We start from the raw sequence: 24727 nt of genomic DNA on the forward strand, positions 1-24727 counted from the left end.
AGGTTATCTATGTCACATGGGCTTTTTCAGAATATATATACATAGTAAGTTTTGAAATCAGGAAGTGTAAGCTCTCCAACTTTGTTCTTTTTCAACATTGTTTTGACTATACTTTTTTTTTTTCTGGCCGTGCCACACGGCTTGTGGGATCTTAATTCCCTGATCAGGAATCGAACCCATGCCCCCTGCAGTGGAAGTGCAGAGCCCTAACCACTGGACCACCAGGGAATTCCCATTTTTGACCATTCTTGATTCCTTGCATGTCCCTATGAACTTCAGAATCAGCTTGTCAGTGTTTGCAAAAATGGCCAGCTGGAATTTTGTCAGGGATTGCAATGAATCATAGATCACTTTTGGAAGTATTGTCATCTCAACAATATTGTCTTCTAATCCATTTACTTCTTTCATTTCTTTACTTCTTTCATTTCTTTCAATTGCTAGTTATTTTATTCTTTTGCTGCTATTGTAAATTAAATTTTCTAATTTCATTTTTCGATTGTTTGCTGGTAGCTTGTAAAAATACAATTAATTTTTCTATATTGATCTTGTATCTTGCAACCTTGCTTGACCATTTATTAGTTCTAATAGTTTTTTTGTAGATTACTTAGCATTTCCTATGTATAAGAGCATGTCATCTGCAGAGATCATTTTACTTCTTCCTTGTCAGTCTGGATGCCTTTTATTTATTTTTCTTGCCTGATTGCCCTAACTAGAACTTCCAGTACAGTATTAAATAGAGATGACAAAAGCAGACATCTTTGTCCTTTTTTTTAAAAATTAATTTATTTTATTTTTGGCTGCGTTGGGTCTTTGTTGCTGTGTGCAGGCTTTCTCTAGCTGTGGCGAGCGGGGGCTGCTCTTCATTGAGGTGCGCGGGCTTCTTATTGCGGTGGCTTCTCTTGCTGCAGAGCTTGGGCTCTAGGCATACGGGCTTCAGTAGTTGTGGCACATGGGCTTAGTTACTCTGCTGCATGTGAGAGCTTCCTGGACCAGGGCTCGAACCCGTGTCCCCTGCATTGGCAGGTGGATTCTTAACCACTGCGCCACCAGGGAAGCCCAGACATCTTTGTCTTGTTCCTTATTTTAGCAACAAAACATTCAGTCTTTTAACATTAAGTATGATTCTAGTGAGTTTTCTTAGATGCCGTTTATCAGATTGAGGAAATTTTCTTGTATTCTCAATTTCTTCAGCGTTATATTCATGAAAGAGTGTTGGATTTTGTCAAGCGCTTTTTCTGCATCCGTTGTGATAATCTTGTGGCTTTTATCCTTTAGTCCATTAATATGGTGTACTACGTTGATTTTTGGATGTTGAGTAGGGCTTACTAGTAATTCTCTGTGCTTTCTGCAACTCTCGTCACAGAGCTGCTGTGATGCTGTCAAGTAGTTTTGCTGCAACCATCCATTTGATGGGGGTTTTGGGGATTCCCTGATGCTTTGTTTTGTTGAAGGTGTCTGTGGGTGGTGAGTGTTTCTGTTTTTTATTTATTTTTTTGTCAATTGTTATTATTTTTTATTTTCTGGTTGTCAGGTAAAGAGTAAGGGAGATCCAAAAGCTATGCTGCCATCATGATTCTCTAAGAGAGAATAGACCATAATGCCTATGATAGAGTTGAATTTTTACTCCTTAGTTCTACTAATTAGGGAATATAATAAGAATAAGAATATAGGCCTGACTGTTTAAGATGAATGGAGATTTTATATGTTATTTGGGATGCATGGGAGCATCCAAAATGGACTTGTATAATTGAAAATAAAGCCCAGCAGTTTATGGAGGAAGACCACTGTTTTTGGCCAAGAACCACTTAGGGTGCCTTCAGTATCTCAGAATTACGGAACTATAATTCCCAATATCACAGAATGGGGTCTAGTAACCGTCAGCACTGGCATCACATGGGAGCTTTATGGCAATCCAGAATCTTAGATTACCCCAGACTTACTGATTCAGATCCTACCTTTTAACTAGATCTCAGGTGATTCCTATCCATGTTAATGTTTGAGAAGCTTCCATGTATTTACTCTCAAGGTATGACTTTGGGTAATACGACAATTTGCCTTTTTAAGTGATTAATCCTATTTACTAATGCTTTTTTTAAAAAAAGCTTAACTGTAAAGACATAATAATGTAAGTTGTGCACCTGAAGCCCTAAAGATAATAAAAGGATAAAAAACTTTTTAGGGGCTTCCCTGGTGGCACAGTGGTTAAGAATCCGCCTGCCAATGCAGGGCATGCAGGTTCAAGCCCTGGTCCGGGAGGATCCCACATGCCATGGAGCAGCTAAGCCCGTGCACTGCAACTACTGAGCCAGCGCTCTAGAGCCTGTGAGCCACAACTGCTGAGCCTGCAAGCCACAGCTACTGAAGCCCGTGTGCCACAACTACTGAAGCCTGTGTGCCTAGAGCCCGTGCTCTGCAACAAAGAGAAGCCACCGCAATGAGAAGCCCACACGCTGCAACGAAGAGTGGCCCCCGCTCGCCACAACTAGAGAAAGCCTGCACGCAGCAACAAAGACCCAACACAGCCAAAAATAAATAAATAAATAAAGTTATATAAAAAAAAAACTTTTTAATGTAGTCCAACTATAATATTGATAAGATTGCTTTTAGGGCCAAAGCTATGTATGTTTTCAGCATGCTAGCCTATAGCAACTGTCTCTTCATTTACTGTGTATTAAAGATCATCTCTTAACTTTACATTTTGATCGATGTTACCTTAAAAATAATTTATCCACTGTCTTGTTCAGAAAGGATTTAAGATAGCTTTATCATTTTGTTGTGAACTGATAACTGGAGGAATTAATGTAATGTACATATATTTACTGTCAAAGAAAATAATACTGTTCATTATATGTTAAAATTCTAACATTTTACTTCAAGATTATTTTATTAGTTATTTGTGAATTACAGTATTATTTTTAAATTACAACATGATTGTTATAGCATTACAGATTAAATGGTCATTTCATATTTTAGATCTTGGTAATGTTCTAACTTCTACACCAAATGCCAAAACTCTTAATGGTAAAGCTGAAAGCAGCGATAGTGGAGCTGAATCTGAGGAAGAAGAGGCCCAGGAAGGCATGAAAGGAGCAGAACAAAGTGATAACGGTAATCTTTGGGTTATGAGCTAATCACTCTACATTAACTAAGGCGAAAGGCTATGGAGAGGTTTGGACTTTTTGGCATTGTGTGCGATTAGGGCACGTGGAGGGATGTGGGCTATTGACCCTATAACCAGGTTCGTTGTGGACCAAGAGGCTCTACTACAGAGTTCAGGGACAGCCAACCTTAAGCATAGATGGATTGATGTTAATTGAAGGCAAACAAGGATAGGCCACTCCTCTAGATGTAAAGCCTGAAATGCTGCATTAGAAATGTATTCATTTAAGGTATTGTTTCCAATAAAAATATGCATATGTTACCAAGGAGACAAGTTAAATTCTCAATATCTTGTCAAGAATGGCATGGATTCCAGAGAATAGAATGCAAGCAGAGATTCTGATGAAGAGGGAACATTGGAATCGTGGGGTTCTCATTAGGGGGGCCTTGTGAGTAAGAGTACCAGTGATTCTTGGGGAGACTAGTTTAGAAAGGGGAGGCAGAAAGACACTAAAACAAGCCATACAGCTTAGTTTTGCCTTCACTTTCCAGTAAAGGCTGACAAATAATACCTTCTTTGAAGGCTCTTTTTACTGGCTATGTAGACCTATATATGGCTGGGTCTCAGAGCAATTTGCCTATGCCCGAAAGAGTGAAAAGACCTCAAGAGATTTATCTCTTAAAAGGGGTTCTAGAAGATTCACAGGGAACTGAAGCAGTTTTGAAACCAACACAGTTTGGGTGAGCTCTCAGCATATAATTAACCCCTTTTCAAGGAGCACCCCATCTCTCTGATCCACGTAGGAAGCCCTTCAAATGGATTATGATAGGCTGGGGAAATGACTACCTGATATTAGAACATAGTGTACAGAAGTTTTCCTACAGTGAATTTTTATGAATCTCTCCATTTTCACATAAAAGATAAGAAAATGATGAAGAAATCTGCAGACCCTAAGAACTTGGAAATCGTTGTCACTAATGGCTATGAAAAAGACAGCTTTATTCAGGGTGTACAGAACGACATTCATGCCAGTCCTTCCCTGAATGGCAGAGGTGCTGAGACAGTAAAATCTGTAGATCAAAACTTGGAGCAAACGGAAAAAACTGCTGTCTGCGTTCACCAAGGTACTGTCACATCAAAGTTGTTTCTCTGGCTTCTTTCTTATAAATAATATATTCTTTTAATAATTTTAGGATATTTAGGAGCTGTTGAGAATTTTTAAAACCTCTATTCAGTAACATGTTAAGGTTTATTAATATTATAAGGGTTTATAGCTTTGAAAGACCAAAATAGGGCCAAGGCTTTTATATTTTTCTTGAAATATTTTTTATTGTGTTTTTATATGGTATTTTAAAATAAAATCTTTGAAATTTTTACTTTTATTACTGATGTTTCTTTTAACTCACATCTCTAATTATATGATACTTTTGTTCTCAGGTCAGCAAAATAAGGTATAGTCGTTTCATAAGTTACGGCTCTAGGAGTGAGCCTATAGTGTGTATACAGTGAATTATTGACACTGCTGTAATTCACTAGAGAAACCAAGAAATACCATTTCTTAATATAACAACCAAATGTGCACAGTTGCGTCCCAAATTTAGGGTCCTAGCCAGTAGTCAGTTTTTTCTTATAAAGTTATTAGGTTTTTATAAGTTTGATCTGGACAGTGTCTTTTTATAATTCCATGATAAAATACTTTGTAATCTTTTTACGTAAAAATTACTGACTAAATTTAAAATTTTGGTAAGTTAAAAGGAAGTAAATCAAATTTATCTCCCAATATGAAATGGTAAATCAAATTTATTCTCCCAATATGAAAATAATATAGAGCAGATAAATTTTGAAAATGTAATAAATGCATTTGTCTTCAAATAGAGAATAATTATTCTACCCGGACATTTGTATATATTTAGGTGTAAATGATGATCATGTTGAAGATGTTTCAGCAATTCAGCATTTGACGAGTGATTCAGACAGTGAAGTATACTGTGATTCCATGGAGCAATTTGGACAAGAAGAGGTAAAAATGACATTTTTTAATTGGTAAATTTTCAAAGTGATATATCAGAATTCCATGCATAACTTCTGTTAATAACAGATGTGTATGCTGTTCACCACTTTGAAAACATACCTCTAACATGTTTAAACATTTGTATTTTGTTTTTTTGTGAATTAAAAAATATATAAAATTCCTGAATATTCAAAACTGTTTAAATATTATAATTTATAATGTATTTACAGTTATAAATATTCTGAGAGAGATGGGATGGGAGGCAGAAAGTGAACTCCTTATGCTAGTCCTTATGTTTGAGACATTGATAACAGTCAAGAAGACTGAATAATTTCAAACAAATAAATCTATTCTTCACATTGACTAAATACATTGGACTGAAGTTTTTTTTTGTTTTTTTTTTTTGCGGCACGCGGGCCTCTCACTGTTGTGGCCTCTCCCGTTGCGGAGCACAGGCTCCGGACAGGCAGGCTCAACGGCCGTGGCTCATGGGCCCAGCCGCTCTGCGGCATGTGGGATCTTCCCGGACCGGGGCGCGAACCCGTGTCCCCTGCATCGGCAGGCGGACTCTCAACCACTGTGCCACCAGGGAAGCCCTGGACTGAAATTTTAAGTGGAAATACTTTTCAAATTTCAGTTAATTAAGATTTGGTATTGAAAACTAACATTTGGAAAACCATTAAAAGTACATGAATTTTGTATTTTTCTCTTTGACAACTTTTTCTGATAACGACCAGGGTGGTTTTGACGGCTATATTTATGTTTGTTGTTTTTACATCCGCCCCCTGGTCTTTCCCCACCCCTGTTCTAACACAGTGTTTTTTAAATTTTTAAAAGTTATTTTATTTTAAAATTAAATTAATTTAATTTATTTTTTTATTTTATTGAATTATAATTGATTTACAGTGTTGTGACAGTGCTTTTTTTTTTTTTTTTTTTTTTGCTGTACGCGGGGCTCTCACTGTTGTGGCCTCTCCGGAGCACAGGCTCCGGATGCGCAGGCTCAGCGGCCATGGCCCACAGGCCCATCCGCTCCGCGGCATGTGGGATCTTCCCGGACCAGGGCACGAACCCGCGTCCCCTGCATTGGCAGGTGGACTCTCAACCACTGCACCACCAGGGAAGCCTCGTGACAGTGCTTTTTGAATACAGTAACTCTGGATATTTAAAATGTTTCTTGGATGAATGACTGAATCATGAGCACAGTTCACTGACAAACATCTCAGTTCTTTGCTGAGATGTATATAAATCATCTCTATCCCATTTCTCCCCTACAGATGGGAGGCAGAATATGAATTGAAGACATTTTTTAGAAAAATAATATTTTCTATAATAACTTTAAAAAAATACCGCTTTATAAAACCAGTCATTCTTCTATTGTCATGGAAACCTTGTGGTGTATAACTACATGCTTTACATTTGTAGTCTTTAGATAGCTTTACGTCAAACAATGGACCATTTCGCTATTACTTGGGTGGTAATCCCAGTCAGCCCTTGGAAAGTTCTGGTTTTCCTGAAGATGTTCAAGTATCTCCTGGGAATGGCAACAGGGGAGACACACAGGCGGCAGCAGTGGAAGGCAAAGGTGAAGTAAAGCACGGAGGAGAGGATGGCGGGAATAACAGTGGAGCGCCGCACCGTGAGAAACGGGCTGGAGAAAGTGAGGAATTCTCTAACGTCAGGAGAGGGAGAGGTGTGTAGCACTTGTTTTTTGCTCTCACTGTCTTTATAAACGAATTAATGAAATGGGGAGGTTCTAGATAGGAGAGGCACCAGGACTGTCCCTCTGCAAAGGGAATGTTGAAAGTTATCCTCGCGGAACATCTGACCATTTTCCTTTGTGTCTGGTTCTCTCCTTTGACTCTACAGGGCATAGCAGTGTATTCTTTGAAGGTGTGGGAGAAAACATGTCTATTTCCACATCTTTTATGCAGTGTTTTAAGGTAGCCAAATTTATGTTTTATCCCCTCCTTGAACGCTCACTGATTGCTCCCGCTGTGCTGCTGCTTTTTTCCTACTATAGGTGAAAATCTGAATTCCTTATTGTTTCCCATTTCCCCACTTAGGTCAAAAGACATCATTTCAAGCTGATAAATCAAGTAATAGAGATAAAAGAACATTTAACAGTACAGAGGGAAACATTAAGAATATTAATGTGATCAGGTAATAAAGAGTTGAGTGGGGAAGAAAAGTAGGAATATTAATTTACAGTTGTTTATAGTAAGGAATCAATAGGTACTGTCAAAATAGCCATTTGAACAAAAACAAACCTTTCTAATTTATCAGAAAAAAATACACATTTTTTAAAAAGCAGTGAAAACAAACCATGTAGTAAAATATTTTTTAAAACCCATAAAACAATGCATAATATAAAAGACTTAAGATCAAATGTATTTGTGAAAGCAGTACAAGTAAAGAGGCTCTACTCACCTACTTAAAGAAGGTATTTGGATTGGTTCACAAAGCAAAGCATAACTTCATGCTATAGTCTACAGAAAGTAAAAAATAAAAATATAGGCAAAGGTATCTCACACAAATGCACGTTAAAATAAGACAAGGTTAGTAATCTTGATATCAGGGAAGATTAATTTCAGGACAAAAAGCATTAAGATAAAGAGGGCCACTTGTAATGTTAAGGTGTGCAGTAGAGACTTAAAATTGTTAATATCTTATATAACATCAACACTTCAAAAAGCAAAGTCTGCAGATGATATAAGGAGAAATAGGGAAAATCATATTAATATTCAGGAGACTTTAATATACTTTTTTTGGTCTATATGAGAGTATAAGGACAAAAACATAACTAAGAATAATGAGAACCTTACTAACATAATTTGGTAAATCTTATTGGTAGTTATCAAACTGTGTACCATGATACCTATGGAACCTGATAATTCTAGATGCTAATTTTTTCTTTGTTACCCTTATGACACCCAGGCAAGAAACTCTGGACTGTATTTCTTATTTATTGTCACCATTGTCTCCCCTTTTCTACATTTGGTCCATCAGATAAACCTGTAGTTCATTCTCTCTAATGTCTTCCTTTCCAATTTGATAGCCAGGCCAAGCTTTTCGTTTTTCACTGATTCAGAAACCTCTTAACCTTGTATGACTGTTCTTATTTTCTAATTAAATACATTCTCAAAGTGATCAGGATAATCTCTCTGTTTTTCTTTTGTTTTTTTTTTTTTTACTAAGACACATTCTTCCTATTGAAGAATATACAGTGTTTTTTGTCTGTATATATATATATATATATATATATATATATATATACACACATAGGTCAGCCTATAAAGCCTACACTCCTCACCTTCACATGGAACTTGATTCACCCTGTCCTTTGCTCTTCCTGACGTTATCATCCTCATGTTTTCATCACTCTCCTTTTTAGCATCTACCTCAAATAAGTAAAGAAAATCTTCCCACTCCCACCACCGGCTTGCCCCTTCCATGTATATGTCTTTCCTATCGTTTGGCATAGTCTTTTGTCTCTTCTTTGTTGATATTTGACTATCCCTTCGTTCAAAGTTCAACCTAAAGGAAGAAAATAGTGCTTTGGGGGAGTCTTTCCTAATAATTCACATTTAACTTTAATTAGTGGAATACTATATTATTTTAATATCCTTACACTTTTACACGCATTCCTTTTGCCAGGACTTTTATGTGCTTGGAATATAGGATAGGTTAATAAATCTTGATAGCATATTATAAAGCAGTAGGGAAAAAGCAGGCTCTGGGGACCCCTAGGGTAAGATAGTCAAGTGTATGATGGTCATAACATGTCCCGCCCTCAACCTAATTAAATGAATAAAAAAGAAGAAAAAAATATCAAGGAATATGGCAACAGCAACTAGATAAGGGACTCATCCTCGTACCATAAACTTTGCAAAGTATCAGAGAGACAGGACAATTAGAAAGAAACTAGAATAGATGGGAAGTTCTGTTCTCTATAGAAACAGTGAGAATGAAGGTGAGTCAATGAAATTTTGAAAAAAACCTCTCAATTTAGCGGGAAGCAGACTGGAAGCCATAGTGGCTCGAGGGTGAAGACTCAGAGTGTCCTTCTGGAACTCTTTTGGACACACAGCCAGAATGAGTGCAAGACTTGTTATTATTTTTCTCTTCCACCTCTGGTTGAGAAGGAGGCTGGAGAATGGGGCATAATCTGGTGGAACTAATCACCTCTTGTCACAGAGGCTTAAAAAAAAGAGAAGATACAGGGAGGATTGGGTAGCCTAGTGTCCAGTTCACCGAATTTCACATACCCTCCCATCTCCCCTTCCCCTGGGGACAAGCAGAACCACAGCCAGAGCTAGAAGAAACTGGGGTTTGCTTTCAGACATGACCTCCCTCTTCTAGTTCTGACCTTGAGGACACTGAGGGAGGCAGGGGGAGATAATTGCTCTGTGATAATTCTCTGTCACTGCCAAAGGCCATCTGGCCTCTTATATGGAGGAAGGATCTGAAATATAAGGCCATCTATCATTTGAATATATATGTCATTTTATATATATATATATATATATATATATATATATATATATATATATATATATCTCACTGATCCAGGAAAAGTCCCCAACACAGGGCATTTCACAATGTACAAAGAAAGAGAATAGAAAACAATTCCCCTGTTACCTCAGCCCCTACCTCTAGTCCCACTCAGAAGAGCCTAATATAGAAGCAGCAGACACTGATGATATCAAGCCTACAAGGTCAGGTCTGGGGCGACATACCAGTAGGGCAATGTCAATGTGGCAGGAAACCCACTCTATTTAGGTAGATTGATAGAGTTGCCTGTGTCATAGATAAACAAGCTGACAAAAACTGACCTGGGAACTATGTAGAAATTCTACAGACAAGGATAAAATAAAAAGGAGAGTGGAGAGAGGGAAAGGCACTTAGGATGCAAACAAAAGATCTGTTTTGGAAGAATATATGTGCCAGAAAACAGAACATTTTAGATAACCACTATTCCTCACTCAATAAAGAAGAATATAAACACTTACAAATAGGAGATCGAAGCAGAGATGATAAGGCCTAAAAAAAGGAAATTGCATAGGTAGGGGGAAAATTGGAGGCATAAGTCATGGTTATATAAGTTATAAATACATTAGAAACAGTAAAGAAGAGAATTGACATGGCAGAAATGCAAGTCATTCATTTATTCAAGAAAGGCAGCTTATACAGTTTGGGCGGAGGGCCCCTCTTTACAAGAAAAAATACAAATTTGTGAATATTTAGTTAAGAAAAAGGTCACAACGTATTACTAGAACCTTGGATTCAGGTTTCTTTCTTTAGGTAATTTAACAAAATTGTTTATATGAAATGCTTCCTGTTTAAAATCTGACTTTACCCACCTACAGCTCTCTACAGCTCCCAGAAATCACAGGGGCCCATACAGGGGAATGGGCTGATATCCTGTCTTTGTGAAGGCGGTTTGAACACTGAGTATTACAAAGGATGTAGTAAAGTGAGCAGAGACAGCAGTAGTTCTCTGGCACCATCAGAACCCAATGATAGACCATCACAGAATATGTCGAGCTCTTAAGGATGCAGGAAAAAAATAAGCCTGAAATTCAACTTCCCACTTTTTTTTTCTGTGTAAATTCCAGACCAATAGCGGAGTACAGGAATGACCACTTCAAATTCTACTTCCTTTCGATACAAGAGTAGAGGTCTTCTTGAAAATGGCATCAAGCATTTCAGTGTACTCTTTGGGGTTTAACTTGGCAGATGGCTCCAATTCCATTTCTTTTACAGCCCCAAACACTGCTTGATGCAAGTTCACTTTTGGGAATCCTGCTTCTGTAGGGTTCCAGGATGCCAAAGGGCAATGAGGTAGACAATTTTCTGTTTATTATTTAAAACAAAACTTATGTATTATATTAGCAAGTATGTAAAACTTGTGATGTTCCATTTCTGCAAGGGTAAGGTAACATAGTAGTACCTTTTACACACTGCAATATAAAACTGTTTTGGACTTCCCTGGTGTGTACAGGGAGCACAGGGTCGATCCCTGTTTGGGGAACTAGGATCCTGCATGCCACACAGCGAGGCCAAACAAACAAACAAAAAACTGTTTCAGCCTTTGTGAAAAATAACTTGGCAACACTCATTAAGAACCACAACAAAATTGTTATCCTTTCCCAGGAATTCTTCTTTGAATTTGTCTGACCTAAAGAAATCAACAGAAATTTGGACAAGAATTTATATACAAAGACATCCATTGCAATGTTATTTGTAATCGCAAAAATTTGGAGTCACCCTAACTATCTAAAAGTGCAAAATGATTGAGTAAATTATTTCATGGTCTTACTAGTGAATTCATATAGCTGTTTCAGTGTTTTTGGAATTGGAGTAAAACTTAATGATGCACGTAAATGTTCATTTTATATATATATATATATATATATATATTTTTTTTTTTTTTTTCCTTTGGCGGTATGCAGACCTCTCACCGCTGTGGCCTCTCCCGTTGCGCCACAGGCTCAGCAGCCATGGCTTACGGGCCCAGCCGCTCCGCGGCATGTGGGATCTTCCCGGACCGGGGCACGAACCCGTGTCCCCTGCATCGGCAGGTGGACTCTCAACCACTGCGCCACCAGGGAAGCCCCATAATAGTTTTTAAAAGTAGGACACAAAATCACATATAAGGGGTAATGCCAATTCTGTAAATATACGCGTAGAGAAAAGAACGTATGGATAGACAACAAAATGTTAATAGTGGTGAGATTTCAATATAAGTATAATGGAATTTATAAGAAAAACCATTTAAAAACCTTTTGGGAGGCTTACAGTGATCAAATAGGAAAACATGGCTATTTAGTGTAGCTTTTAATACTCCAAAGAAACAGCCTCATATTTTTTCAATCTTGTTACTGTATTAGTGAAGAATTTTTAAGAATGTACCCCAAATATGCATATTATTTGTGTATTATATACATTGAGTCATGTACTAGTATATTAGGTACATTATAAAACCTTAGCAAAAAAAAAATATTAAGACTACAAATAGAAGTTTATACCTGTGTCAACTTCTTTGATTTTAATAGTTTATTTTGTGTACTTCCTGATTGCTTCCACTCTACTTTGGAGATTTAGATCTCAAAGAAATAGAGGAAAAATGAAAAAAAAAACACAAAAGACACCCCACCATTTCTACTTTTCTAAGAGTGATTAAAACTAACTTATTTTGCTCTCTTAAAATAGGGCACAGGATGCAACATTTGAGTGAAGGAAGCAAAGGTCGGCAAGTGGGAAGTGGAGGTGATGGGGAACGCTGGGGTTCAGACAGAGGGTCGAGGGGCAGCCTCAATGAGCAGATCGCTCTCGTGCTCATGCGCCTGCAGGAAGATATGCAGAACGTCCTTCAGAGACTCCATAAACTGGAGACACTGACGGCATCGCAGGTAGCCTTCCTCGTTTGTCTTGTCTTCATCTGCCGTTGATCCCATCAAACAGTGTGTAATTGGAATCTGTGTTAATCTGATTTAAATGAACCATACAAATGATACCCAAAGCTTATTTTAGCAGTTAAGTAAGATTATATGTTTAGGGAACCAGGCTCAGATTATGTTTTATCAAGGTATATGGTGTGTTCCAATGAGAAGAATATTCAAATACACTGATTTGAGTGGTTTTGCTAAGAAAGAGACAAATTCTGGATCCACAAAATGCTAAACAGTAACAGTTTACAAAATGCTTTTTCTTGTTAAACGTGTGATTTTTTGGTATGTGCATTTAATATCTGTCTTTCTTGCTAGACTATAAACACCGTGATTGTAGGGACTATATATATACTATTTTATTTACTGCTGCTAAAGGACAGAGCCTTGTTCCAAGGAGGGGGCACAATAAATATCTGCTGTTAGATTTAAAAAAACCTGATTTACACACATCAGTGGAGTTTAACGGTTTTTAAAAGGATCTACTTTTGAAAATATTATTTCAGAAAAGACTGACCCAAAAGCCAAATACCACTTAAAATAATTGGAATTTTTCAGCATATAAAATTAGCAGTACCATGTTGGAGACAGGAAGAAGAACCCGAGAAGAATAAGTGTTGAACAGTGCAGTTTGTGGCACTGATAGAGACCACAGCTAATGTCCTAGGGTTCACCATTGAAGGGCCATCCTTTTGTAGTAAGCGTTGTCTTCTATCTTGACCTCTTTTTAAAATGCTGTGGAGGTAATACGCTAACTTACCCATTCTTTACTGTAAATTAGTTTTAGGCTCAAAACTTTCAAGCCAGAGAGAAATGTAGAGTTATGATTTGACCTCCACTATGGTTTGCTATAGCTTATCAGGAATCTCCAAAACAGATATTTGGATATTGTTCACATAATCTTTACACTTTTACAGTTTTAATAATCAAGGCTATAGTTCTCAAATGTGTTTGTAAGTTGGTAGTTTATATGGAAATCAAGGAATTAATAAGAAATGTTGAGTAAGTAATTTAATAAGAATGTAAAAGAAGTAATGGTTCTGATTAATTTGAGGTTTTATTTTGATAACTTTATATTATTTGAACTATAAAATGTCAGAGATAATTATTTGGCTAGGAATTTTAGGGACTTTTAATTTGGTCACTGTGAGTTTCAGGATAATCGAAGCATAGTTAGCAGAAAAATCGAGAGTAATCCAATATTTCACCCTTTTTTTTAAAAAAAAAGATAGGAAATAGAAAAAATTACTGTATTTTTTTTTTCTTTTTGTCAAAGCTAAATCAGTTTCATTTGTGTTGATAGGCAAAATCATCAGCATTACAGACCGGTAATCAGCCCCCTTCGCCGGTAAGAAATTCTTATCTTAAATCTAAGTGCCAGGGTTTCAAATAAGTTACAGTAAATTTAGATTATATGACATCCTTAAAGTATTCCAAATGAAATCTACCCTTTAGAACTTTGAAGTTTAAAATATATTTGTTTTGTACTAAGTCTGAAATACTTCTGAAAGTCTACTTACTGAATTATGCTCTAAAATTATCTCCCTCCCTTTAGCAGGAGTGAGATCTATTATTAGTTATATAGTTTCAAAATTATGGTGTGTTTTTTAAATTTATATGTGCAATATGTAATAGATTGGTGACCAGCTTATTTTATTTTCTCAGAGACCATCTTGGTGGCCCTTCGAGATGTCTCCTGGTGCATTAATCTTTGCTATCATATGGCCTTTTATTGCCCAGTGGTTAGTGCATTTATATTACCAAAGAAGGAGAAGGTAATATGATAGTTTTATAATTCAAAGTGGTATGTAAACTCTTAGAATCTATAGCAGACAGAGCTTTCAGCGGCAGTTAGGGAGATAGGTCCATTTTATAGATAGCCATACTGAGCATTCTGTACTGATCCTGAGACTGAAACTACCTTAGAAATGATATCTAGTGGGTTTTTAGATACTTGTTAGATTAAAATTTTTTCACTTGAGAGCATCTGATGTATTTTTACACCTTTGATTTATGCAACAGCAAGAAAATGATTACAGGCTTAAGTTTTATGTCTTATGAAGAAACAGTGTTCTCAAAGTATGATTTTTTTGGGGGGCCCTTTGCTAATATTAAAGGACAACAGATAAGAAAACTAATAATGCCTGCATGCTCTCTATACCTTAGAAATATAGACATTGGCATTTCAGAAAATGTTCATCCTGGTGGTTGACTAGAAATAGGGCTTATTCTAATTTGAGGGCCAGAACTCGTTTGGATGCCAGGAAATAACTCAGATAAGTCTGAGAATAATAGGTTCGAATCCTTGCAAGTGCTCTGAGATTGTCTAGATGAGGAATAACCTGAGGCCAAAACTCTTGGGTTCAAGAAAATCGTTAAAAGCATTTTTTTGGACACTATGTAAACTGAATTACTTTCCCTGGATGGGCAGATGGACAAATATTTGTCATTCATGGCCTCACTGATTATGTTTCTGGTGTTTCATCACCATTTGCCATTAAGTCACAACAGATGGGGAAAAGAGATAGGGTATTTGGTGGTAAGATTTTAAGTGCTCTCTTACATATGTGCAGTAGAAACACATTTTAAAAAAATCTACAAGTTTAAATAGTTATAGGTCTGTTGTTCCTCTACCAAAGAACCCACGTTTCTAATTACTGCACGTGATAACAAAAGCAAAAACCAAACATTTACCCTTCTCCTACGTCAAAGGGCTAAGCAGCACACTAAGTGCTCCAGTGAGAATGCTTTGTAGTAGAGAAAAGGAAATGCATGTGGCCTTAGGTGACTTGGTTTAGTCTTCCTTGTTCTCTGCTTATGTTAAGACTGTTTGATGTATGTTCATAAATGAACTCAATACGTTTTCTGGTACATTAATGTTCTTGGAATATTCTTGCTCACTTAAAAAACTTTTGTGGGATTTCAGAAGCCTAAGTTGCCTTCTCAGTGTCATTTACCCCCTTTCTAAGCCATCTGTGTATGTGTTATTTCAGCTGTTAAGATACAGACCTTGGGACTATATCTATAGATATAGACTGTAGACCATGGTCCAGTGGTTAAGAATCCACGCATCCAATGTAGGGGGTGTGGGTTCAATCCCTGGCTGGGGAGCTAAGATCCCGCATGCTGCATGATATGGCCCAAAAAAGGGAAAAAAAGATATAGACCTTAATTTAAATCCTTTCTTTTCTTTTTTCACAAATTTTGTGTTTCTCCTGTGATGGTTGGGTGCTATACAGTGTTTTAAATCCTAGTATCCGTGATAATAGGAGGAAAAAAGAACCAAACCTTTTCTCAATATGTGGTTATACTGGATTTAAGCGGCTGGCAACAGTGGTGCTAACGGGAGGTGTTTACATGTTTTGCAATGCATTTCAAAGTTCTTTTTCATGTTTTCCTTTGTAGAAAGTTGGGGATTGGAGAATAGAGAAATTCAACACACAACAAAAAAACTTAAAGTTTACTTCGATTAATAATTTATTTCATGCTTAAGGTTGAAGCAGCTTGTCAGTTTATTAAAGACTGAAAAAACAAACTGTACTTTGCTTCAGCAGTCACGGAAAATGGCAGTTTTTCTAAAATTATTATTTTTTTTTAATGTTCCTTACTTGTAAAAGTATATGCCGTTTCTCCTAAGTATTCCTTTCAGTTGTTGACAGATGTCTCTGAATGGAGAAACTTTTCTCTGTTCTTAATTTTCTACTTTGTTATTATTGAATCTTTATCCAGTTTTCCAATGTATGTTAGGTATTTAATCCTTCAAAGTTGTAAATTATTAGTGCTCTGCAACTGCATTTTGATGAGACATAGTGTTTTTATGTATTGTTTACTTATATATGTAAGGAGTCAACTGGGGTTGGCGATGGAAATAAGTTTTGGCTTGAGGGGATTTAGGCATCTTTTAATCTGGCAGTGTTTAACAGGTTTTAATCTGACAGTTATAGGAAAGAAGACTAGAGAACATTGTGCATGGTTTAGAGAAGACAGGTCTGTGTTAGAGATGAAGAGAAAGATTTAGAAATCCTCTTAGGATGGGAAAAGTGTGGCCAGGAGAGGGTGTGCCCTACTTATAACAGGGCCCACCCTGTACCTCATCCTCTAGCACAGTGTCTGGCATGTATTAGGCTTTCAATAAATATGTGCTGAATACCTGGCTGAAGGCCCACTCTTGGCAGGATGGCAGCCGAAGTACCATGTGACATGGAGAAGCTTTGATGTTGTTTAACATCTGGGTGCAAACACACACTGAGATAATCCTATACACGTGCAAAATAAGTGGTTATCTATTTGTGGTAAGCTTTAAAAAAAAATTTTTTTTTACATGAAAAGTAATACTTAAGGTCCACTGCTTGATTCTTTTTTCCCCAGTATAGAAGAATATAAATTTTTTTATAGTTGATTTACAATGTTAATTTCTGCTATACAGCAGAGTGATTCGGTTATACATATATATATATATACATTCTTTTTTTTATATTCTTTTCCATTATGGTTTATCACAGGATATTGAATATAGTTCTCTGTGCTATACAGTAGGACCTTGTTGTTTATCCATTCTATATATAATAGCTTACATCAGAAAAATATAAATTTAAAAGTAAAAGAGATCTCATATCACTCTGCAGGGGATCTGAAAAACATTCTTTCTGTATGTGCTATGAAGAGTATCATCCGCAGACCTGTTCAAAATTAGACCCTGAACAGCCTCCTGTGGTACTACCTCCCTGCAGTTACCTAACCTGGTCATTCTGCTATTAAAATTATCCATGAGTTAAATACTGAAAGCAGGCCAGTTTTTTTTTTTTTTTGGCCGCAGGGCGGCAGCTTGCAGAATCTTAGTTCCCCAACCAGGGATCGGACCCAGGCCTACGGTGGTGAAAGCACCGAATCCTAACCACTGGACCTCCAGGGAATTCCCTGAAAGCAGACCTTTTAAGTCCACAAGACTATTCTTAATCTATTACACAAAGACCTCACTTCTCAGATACTGCATTTTTTACAAACTGAAGGTTTGTGGCAACCCTGTCACAAGGCTGTCAGTACCGCTTTCCCAACAGCATTCACTCACTTCCTGTCTCTGTGTCATATTTTGGTAATTCTTGAAATATCTCAGACTTTTTCATTATTATTATATCTGTTATGGTGATCTGTGATTAGTGATCTTTGATGTTGCTACTATGACTTGCCAAAGGCTCAGATGATGGTTAGCATTTTTTAGCAATAAAACATTTTTTTAATGATTTTTTTAAGGGATTTTTATTTATTTATTTTTTGGCTGCGTTGGGTCTTCGTTGCTGCACGTGGGCTTTCTTTAGTTGCGGCAAGTGGGGGGCTACTCTTTGTTGCAGTGCGTGGGCTTCTCACTGCAGTGGCTTCTCTTGTTGCAGAGCACAGGCTCTAGGTGCGCGGGCTTCAATAGTGGTGGCACGTGGGCTCAGTAGTTGTGGCTTGTGGGTTCTAGAGCGCAGGCTCAATAGTTGTGGCACACAGGCTTAGTTGCTCCTAGGCATGTGGGATCTTCCCGGACCAGGGCTCGAACCCATGTCCTGTGCATTGGCAGGCGGATTCTTAACCACTGCACTACCAGAAAAGCCCAATAAAGCATTTTTAAATTAAGGTATGTACAGTTTTTTAAGACATAATGCTATTGCCACTTAATAGACCACAGTAGAGTGTAAACTGTTATATGCACTGGCAAACCAGAAAATTTGTGTGACTCACTTGATTGCGATATTAGCTTTACTGCGATGGTCTGGAGCCGAACCTGCATGATCTTCAAGGTCTGCCTGTAATTTGAAGGAAAGGATGTTTCTAACCGCTTTCCTTTATCAGTCTGTCCAGGTTCATAAATGTGCTGGTAGGTGGTTTCCTTAGAGACAATGAGCTTTCAGTTTTTATTTAATAAAAACTGGATAGCGTGGGACAGGTCTCAGGAGAAACATTCTTCAGATGGAGCCTGGGAAAGGTGATACTGGACCAAAAATTCAGGCCCAGGCTTCTGAGGCAGGGAAAGAATCTCAGCAGTCCAGGCAGAGCAGAGAGTTCAGTGGGCTGGGGAAAGGCAAAATGTTATTCCTGTTTTCTTATCTGTTGTTTTCTGTAACTTTTCTTCTCTTATCACACTATACCCTACATTTTACAAGTTAATTTTTTATAAAAGGAGAGAAAGAGCTCACTAAGTGCCTGGAAAACATCCCAAAATTCCAAAGATAGTGATAATGACTTATGTCTCTTCTATTTCCCTATTACAGTTGAAGGTTGGGGGGTTCATAGACCAAGTTGTGTGTTTTTTGGTAAATCTACAGATTTGGTAAATCTTGTATAGCAATCTGCATCACGTGGGTTCTTAGTAAGTGTTGCTAACTGTTCAGGCACCTCCCAACTAGCATTTCTGCTGAAGTCTCACTCAGGCAGTCTTTACAACCACCCACGATTCTCTTCCTCCAGGGGCCGTTTTTCTTCATGCCAGAGTAATCTCCTCCTATTGTGAAAATCCAACTGATTATTTAAAATGTCCCTCCTGCCAAGGTGTACATAAGATTTCTGCAGAGGATAAGGTCAAAGATCATTCCTGCCAAGGGGGTTGCATAAGGGCGTTTCTACAGAGGAGAGGAATAAACTTGTAATGAGAGAGTTTCAGGCATTTTGGCATCTGGAATGCTGAGGAGGATATAGAGATTTTACAGCTGCGGGTCCTTTCCCAGAACTCAGATCACATGTGATTGTTGTGGTCACAAGCCCATTCTTCTCTGGTAGCTCACTCTGCTATCAGTAAAACCATCAGATTATACACATCTGAGTTGCTGGTTTATATGTCCCTCCCATCCCCATCCTATCAACTAAACTGAGAGCTTTTTTGAGGGCTAAAAGCCTGCCTCAGAGATGTCTGAATCTCCAGTACCTGGCACAGTGCCTGGAAAATAACAGATACATAGTATGTGTTGATTAAATGAACAGTCCAGGTTGTGTATCTGTCAACCTTCTGTTGTTTTATGAAGTTTTTTGTTTCAAAACTTTCCATTTTGATAAAATTATGAAATAATTTGCAAAAATCTGAACTGCCAACTAGAAAAAGATGAGAATCTAGAAGCTGTGAGAGGAATGTGCATTTAAATCGTTTGTTAGAAACTACTTGGTAATGTCGTCACTTGCAGTTGGATCTTTCCTATCGAGCTCTAAGTGACATGAAGTAACTTCATAAGGATCATTTGTAATTTTATGGTCTTATTTTGAATTTGAATATTATGTTACCATCAGCGAATTCTTTGGTATCGATATGTTTCATATTCAGGTTGTATTTATACTCATAGGACATTGTTTTTTCCTTTCTTTTCAAAGAAAATTGAACTGAAGAAAATATTTTCCTGAAGAAGACTACTGGGCCTGGATGACCTCGGGATGAAATAGATTGTGGAGCTCACACGAAACTCCTAGTTTGTGATGATTACATTTCTTTTTGTTGTCCAGTAGTTTGGTTTGTGTACATATATACATATATATATTTTGCACTACACAAATGATAACATTTTAAGGACTAATATTGCTGATACTTGAATAATCAATCTCAACTAGGTTATAAGTAATAGACTTAGATTTACCCTACCCTTGAACTTGAAGGACATTAAATTATTAATTATTGTTTGGTAACATGTTTACCTGATTATCTCCCATAGAGAAATATAAGCTGCTTTTCCAAGGTACAGTTGTGATAATAAGAACAGATTAATAACTGGGTATTTTTAATTTTCTAAATTAAATATGAGAAAGTATGCAAACCAGGAGTGAATTTCAAATGAGATGAAATCGACTTTCTTAGTCACTGAACCACCATGCGATTCAGTAGAAAACGACTGGAAGAATCTTCTCCACATCCACTTTGTGAGCTGCCCATAATCTTTCTTGGGCATGCACATCTCTAACTTTAGTATTCAGGCATCATTATGACACAGTAGAGCCCTATGTACTAGGCTTTGTTTTTACAAATGATTCACAGAATAGACATAACCTGCTAATGGAAATGGTGAAGAATGGGCTTAACGTGTTCTGAACCTGCAGATCATTAATAAGATTTGTATTCAATCATATCCATGGATTCCTTTGTAATAATTTTCCTTTAACTGAGGACATCTTGTTTCTGCTTCATAGGGTGCTTTGAAATATAAAATGAAAACTTATTTATACTGTTTTTACAAAGGTCAAAGAGGAAACACATGAAAATCACTTTTCTGCAACTGGTAAACCACACAGACCGGACTCTTAACCTCTTAGTGCCTCAGTTTTTCCTTCGGGGTATAATATTGGAGATACACCTATTTCACAAGGGGTATTGGAGAGATCTGCAAGCTAGCAGGCCATATGCTTCCATTTGAATAAGACATACCCAACTAATGTAAATTTGTGTCTCTCCTCCACCTCCCACATTTAGATTAAGAAGAAGACTGTAATTTAGATTCTTGAAGGCTTTGTTTGGAATTATCCTTCCTGCATGCCTTTTAAAACTCCCTGCTCATGTAGATGTACCTTATGCTTTAAAGATTTCTCTGATACAAAGGTTTAGTATCAGATAATTTTTTAAATTCTTGGTATGTGTGATGTTGGGTTTAGCATCATGTGTTCAGAGTGTTCTCCATAAGAGAGAAAGTAATCCATCCCTAGTCTAGAGGGTGGTTCTTTGTTTACCTGAAGAAAAAAGTATAAGAATACAATTTGCTTTTCTGAAGACTCTTTTTTTCCTTATTTTTTTTCTTACATGTAACTTGATGTTTTTTATTTTTTAATCCCATCTTGATTAAAATGTATCTGTCTAAAGAGATATACTAATATTTGCTTTTTAAAAGCTGTCCTCTTTTTATTTAGGGAAAAAAAATGAAGCCAGTAACTGAATTATATGTAAAAATAAAATTTAGACCTGTGGGTCTGGAGTTATTTTTAAAAATTAGCTATCAATCTGGTATTAGAAAATGGTGGCTTTTCTCCTAGTATTTAAATAAATAAGATGCAAAGTAAGAATGTAAGCAGTTGTGATTCATTACAAGCAGTTGGAGGTAACTAACTCCTAGGGATAACCATTTGTATCCTATTCCAAAGTCTTATTTTATAGTTTGAAAAGCACTTTGCACACAGTTCTTGTATATACAAGTAAAGAAGTAATTATAGGATGTAGTGTTACTGCTTTGTTTAACAAGAACCTCATTTAAAATTGACAGCTATGGTATTTTTTTAATGATCTACTTCTTTTCTGTTTCTTTATTGTAAAATTAAGTTAAAAATAAAAGGTTAATGAAAAATGTTATGGTTTTTATTCCTTGTTACTGTTAGAAGTGCAGTGATTATATAAGGATTAAATGAGAATAAATAGTAGGGGTTCATAGGAAGTAATTGTGCCCCGTTCAAAATAAAGCCATGCTATTACATGTAATTTTATAAAAATCAGAAACAGGCTGAAGTTGAATTCATTTAGTCATCTGGCTGAAAATGTTACTTATCGTGTCAAAATCTTAGTTTCAATTCTTATAGGTAGCTTCCCGTAGCCACTCAGTGTGGCCTTAGTCAGCCATGTTAAATACATACAGTTGGTCTTAGGTAGAAAATGGTGAGAAGGTTTTATGTTTTTAATACAAATGTATAACTTGTAACTTCTCCAGATAGTGATAAAAGTGATGTTAGCTATTTGTAACATTAAGATACCAGTGTTCTGGGGCCTGTAATAGGAAGCTAACTGCAGTGGCTTGAGTTTTTTTTCCTCATATACAAGGAGTCCAGAGGTAGGAAGTCCAGGGCTGGTAAGGTGCTTCCACAATGTCCTTAGGGACACAGGTTCTTTCTGTCTTTCTGTTCTGTCATCTTTAGGGTGTGGGCCTTGTCTTGTTCGCTAAATGGCTGCTGTACATCTCGGTCCAATGTCTACATTACAGGTAGGCAAAGATCCTTATCCGATCGGGAAACAGTAACTTTCCTGGAAATCTCACACAGGATACTCCTTCTCCATCTACTTGGCTAGAACTGGGTCTCATAATTATATCTTTGTCTATAAGAAAGAATATTATTTAAAGAATAAAATTGTTTATATAGATATAATTTTACAAATTTAATTTTGCCCATACATAGGAAAGGCCATGTCTTTTGGCCTTTAATACACTTAACTGAGTTCTCTTCTTTATCTATTTTTCTTTTCTGCTTCTCAACCCTTGTTTTCCCACTGACCTTCTCTCTCTCCATTAATCCTCCTTCCCAGTGGAACCACTTTTTCAAGCTGAAAAACGGTAAGTGTTCTTTTCCTTTTTCAAAAGAAACAACTAAAAGAACTTTTATTATTATTATTATTTTTTTTTGCTGTACGCGGGCTTCTCACTGTTGTGGCCTCTCCGGTGGCGGAGCACAGGCTCCAGACGCGCAGGCTCAGCGGCCATGGCTCACGGGCCCAGCCGCTCCGCGGCATGTGGGATCCTCCCGGACCGGGGCACGAACCCGTGTCTCCTGCATCGGCAGGCGGACTCTCAACCACTGCGCCACTAGGGAAGCCCCTAAAAGAACTTTTAAATACGTACATAATACAGGCGAGGTGTAGCCATTGTTATTTTCTCTGCCCAGCACCTGTCCCTCCTCCTCCTGATAACAGCATCACTCTCCTTGCCCTTCCCCGTAGCACAGAGCTCCTCTTCCTCCACTGTAATCCTGCCCCACCCCCTGAGCCACAGTAATGGGCATGTGACTCAGACCTGGCCAGTGTCTATCTCATTCTCCTCCTGACCACAGTGACAGTCCTAGGAAGGGGTGTATGACCATCAGTGAAGCAGTCAGAGTTATTCTCTGGATTTATTTCAGGAAACTAGAGAGAGCATTTTGCCTTTTCACAGAATATTACATAGTTGGGATCATACAGTATGTAGCCCTTTCAGAATGGCTTCTTTCACTTTGCAATATACATTTATGGTTCCTCCATGTAATTTCATGTCTTCATAGCTCATTTATTTTTATGTTTTTATAGCTGTGTGTCAATAAAGTTTTATTTACAAAACAAGTAGGGGGCCATATTTGTCCCATGGGCTGTAGTTTGCTGACTTCTGATTTAGGTAATTCATTTCTTTTTAGCACTGATTAATATATCATTGTCTGGATGTACTAGAGTTTATTTATCCATTCACCTATTGAAGGATATCTTGGTTGCTTCCAAATTTTAGTAATGATGAATAAAGCTGCTATCAACATCCGTGCATAGGTTTTTGTGTGGTCGTAAGTTTTCAACTCATTTGGGTAAATACTAAAGAGCTGATTGCTGGATTGCAAGGTAAAGTTACGTTTAGTTTTGTAATAAACCACCAAACTGTCTTCCAAAGTGGCTGTACCATTTTGCATTCCCACCAGTAATGAATAAGGGTTCCTGTTGCTCCCCATCTTTGTCAGCATTTGGTATTGTCGGTGTTTTGGGTTTTAGCCATTCTGATAGGTGTGTAGTGGTATCTCATTGTTGTGTTCTCTTTCTCCTTGAATTACAGGCTGTAAGGTTATTACCAGGGAGATCCTGGGGCTGTATATCCTGCCACTTGGAGGAACCTTAGATAATAAGGCCAACATCTAGACCTAGGAACTTAGACAAGGGCCAGAAACAGTGAATTCAAGTCCTTTAATCCAGTTAATTCTGAAAACACTACCCCTATGTTTATACAGTTTGTTTACATGGGTTAATAAATTTGCCTTCTTACTTAAGGCAGTTTAAGGTAGGTTTCTGACACTTGGAACCAGAGTCCTGACTAGTATAGAAAATGCATGATTGTCAGGACTGAGTGTAGGCTCTGAAGCCAGACTGTGTAGGTTCAAATTCTCTGCAATCATGGGAAGTCCCTTACCTTATGTTTCAGTTTTCGTATGTATACAATGTGGATAAAAATACCTCATAGAGAGCTTCCCTGGTGGCGCAGTGGTTGATAGTCCACCTGCCGATGCAGGGGACACAGGTTCGTGTCCCGGTCCAGGAAGATCCCACGTGCCGCGGAGCGGCTGGGTCCGTGAGCCATGGCCGCTGAGCCTGCGTGTCCGGAGCCTGGGGGAGGTCACAACAGTGAGAGGCCCGCGTACCGCAAAAAAAAAAAAAAACCTCATAGAGTTAATATATGTATAAAATACGTAGAACAATGTTCAGGATACAGTAAGTACTTTGTAACTGAT

General features: G+C 37.5%; 1 protein-coding gene across 10 annotated transcripts in view; it reads left to right on the forward strand.

Annotated features, from left to right (window-relative positions):
• The window catches only part of ACBD5 (acyl-CoA binding domain containing 5), a 33506-nt gene extending 12684 nt beyond the window's left edge, over nucleotides 1-20822 (forward strand). For 6 of the 10 annotated variants that reach the window (XM_022580350.3, XM_089903862.1, XM_022580351.2 and 3 more), the window contains 8 exons: nucleotides 2974-3108; nucleotides 4021-4224; nucleotides 5014-5120; nucleotides 6537-6804; nucleotides 12327-12526; nucleotides 13866-13910; nucleotides 14228-14337; nucleotides 19901-20822. In XM_022580350.3, coding sequence (XP_022436058.3) covers nucleotides 2974-3108; nucleotides 4021-4224; nucleotides 5014-5120; nucleotides 6537-6804; nucleotides 12327-12526; nucleotides 13866-13910; nucleotides 14228-14337; nucleotides 19901-19913 — 1082 coding nt within the window. In that variant the 3' untranslated portion in view covers nucleotides 19914-20822. Of the gene's footprint in view, nucleotides 1-2973; nucleotides 3109-4020; nucleotides 4225-5013; nucleotides 5121-6536; nucleotides 6805-6980; nucleotides 7055-7177; nucleotides 8302-12326; nucleotides 12527-13865; nucleotides 13911-14227; nucleotides 14338-19900 lie in introns of those variants that run through there. The other 4 variants (XM_089903864.1, XM_089903870.1, XM_089903878.1 and 1 more) reach the window with 4 other exon arrangements.
• The last annotated feature ends 3905 nt before the right edge of the window (nucleotides 20823-24727 follow it).

The sequence above is a fragment of the Delphinapterus leucas genome, chromosome 2 (assembly GCF_059928025.1).
Source record: "Delphinapterus leucas isolate spDelLeu-1000000601 "Yukka" chromosome 2, BTC_Dleu_Yukka2, whole genome shotgun sequence".
Classification (NCBI taxonomy): domain Eukaryota; kingdom Metazoa; phylum Chordata; class Mammalia; order Artiodactyla; family Monodontidae; genus Delphinapterus; species Delphinapterus leucas.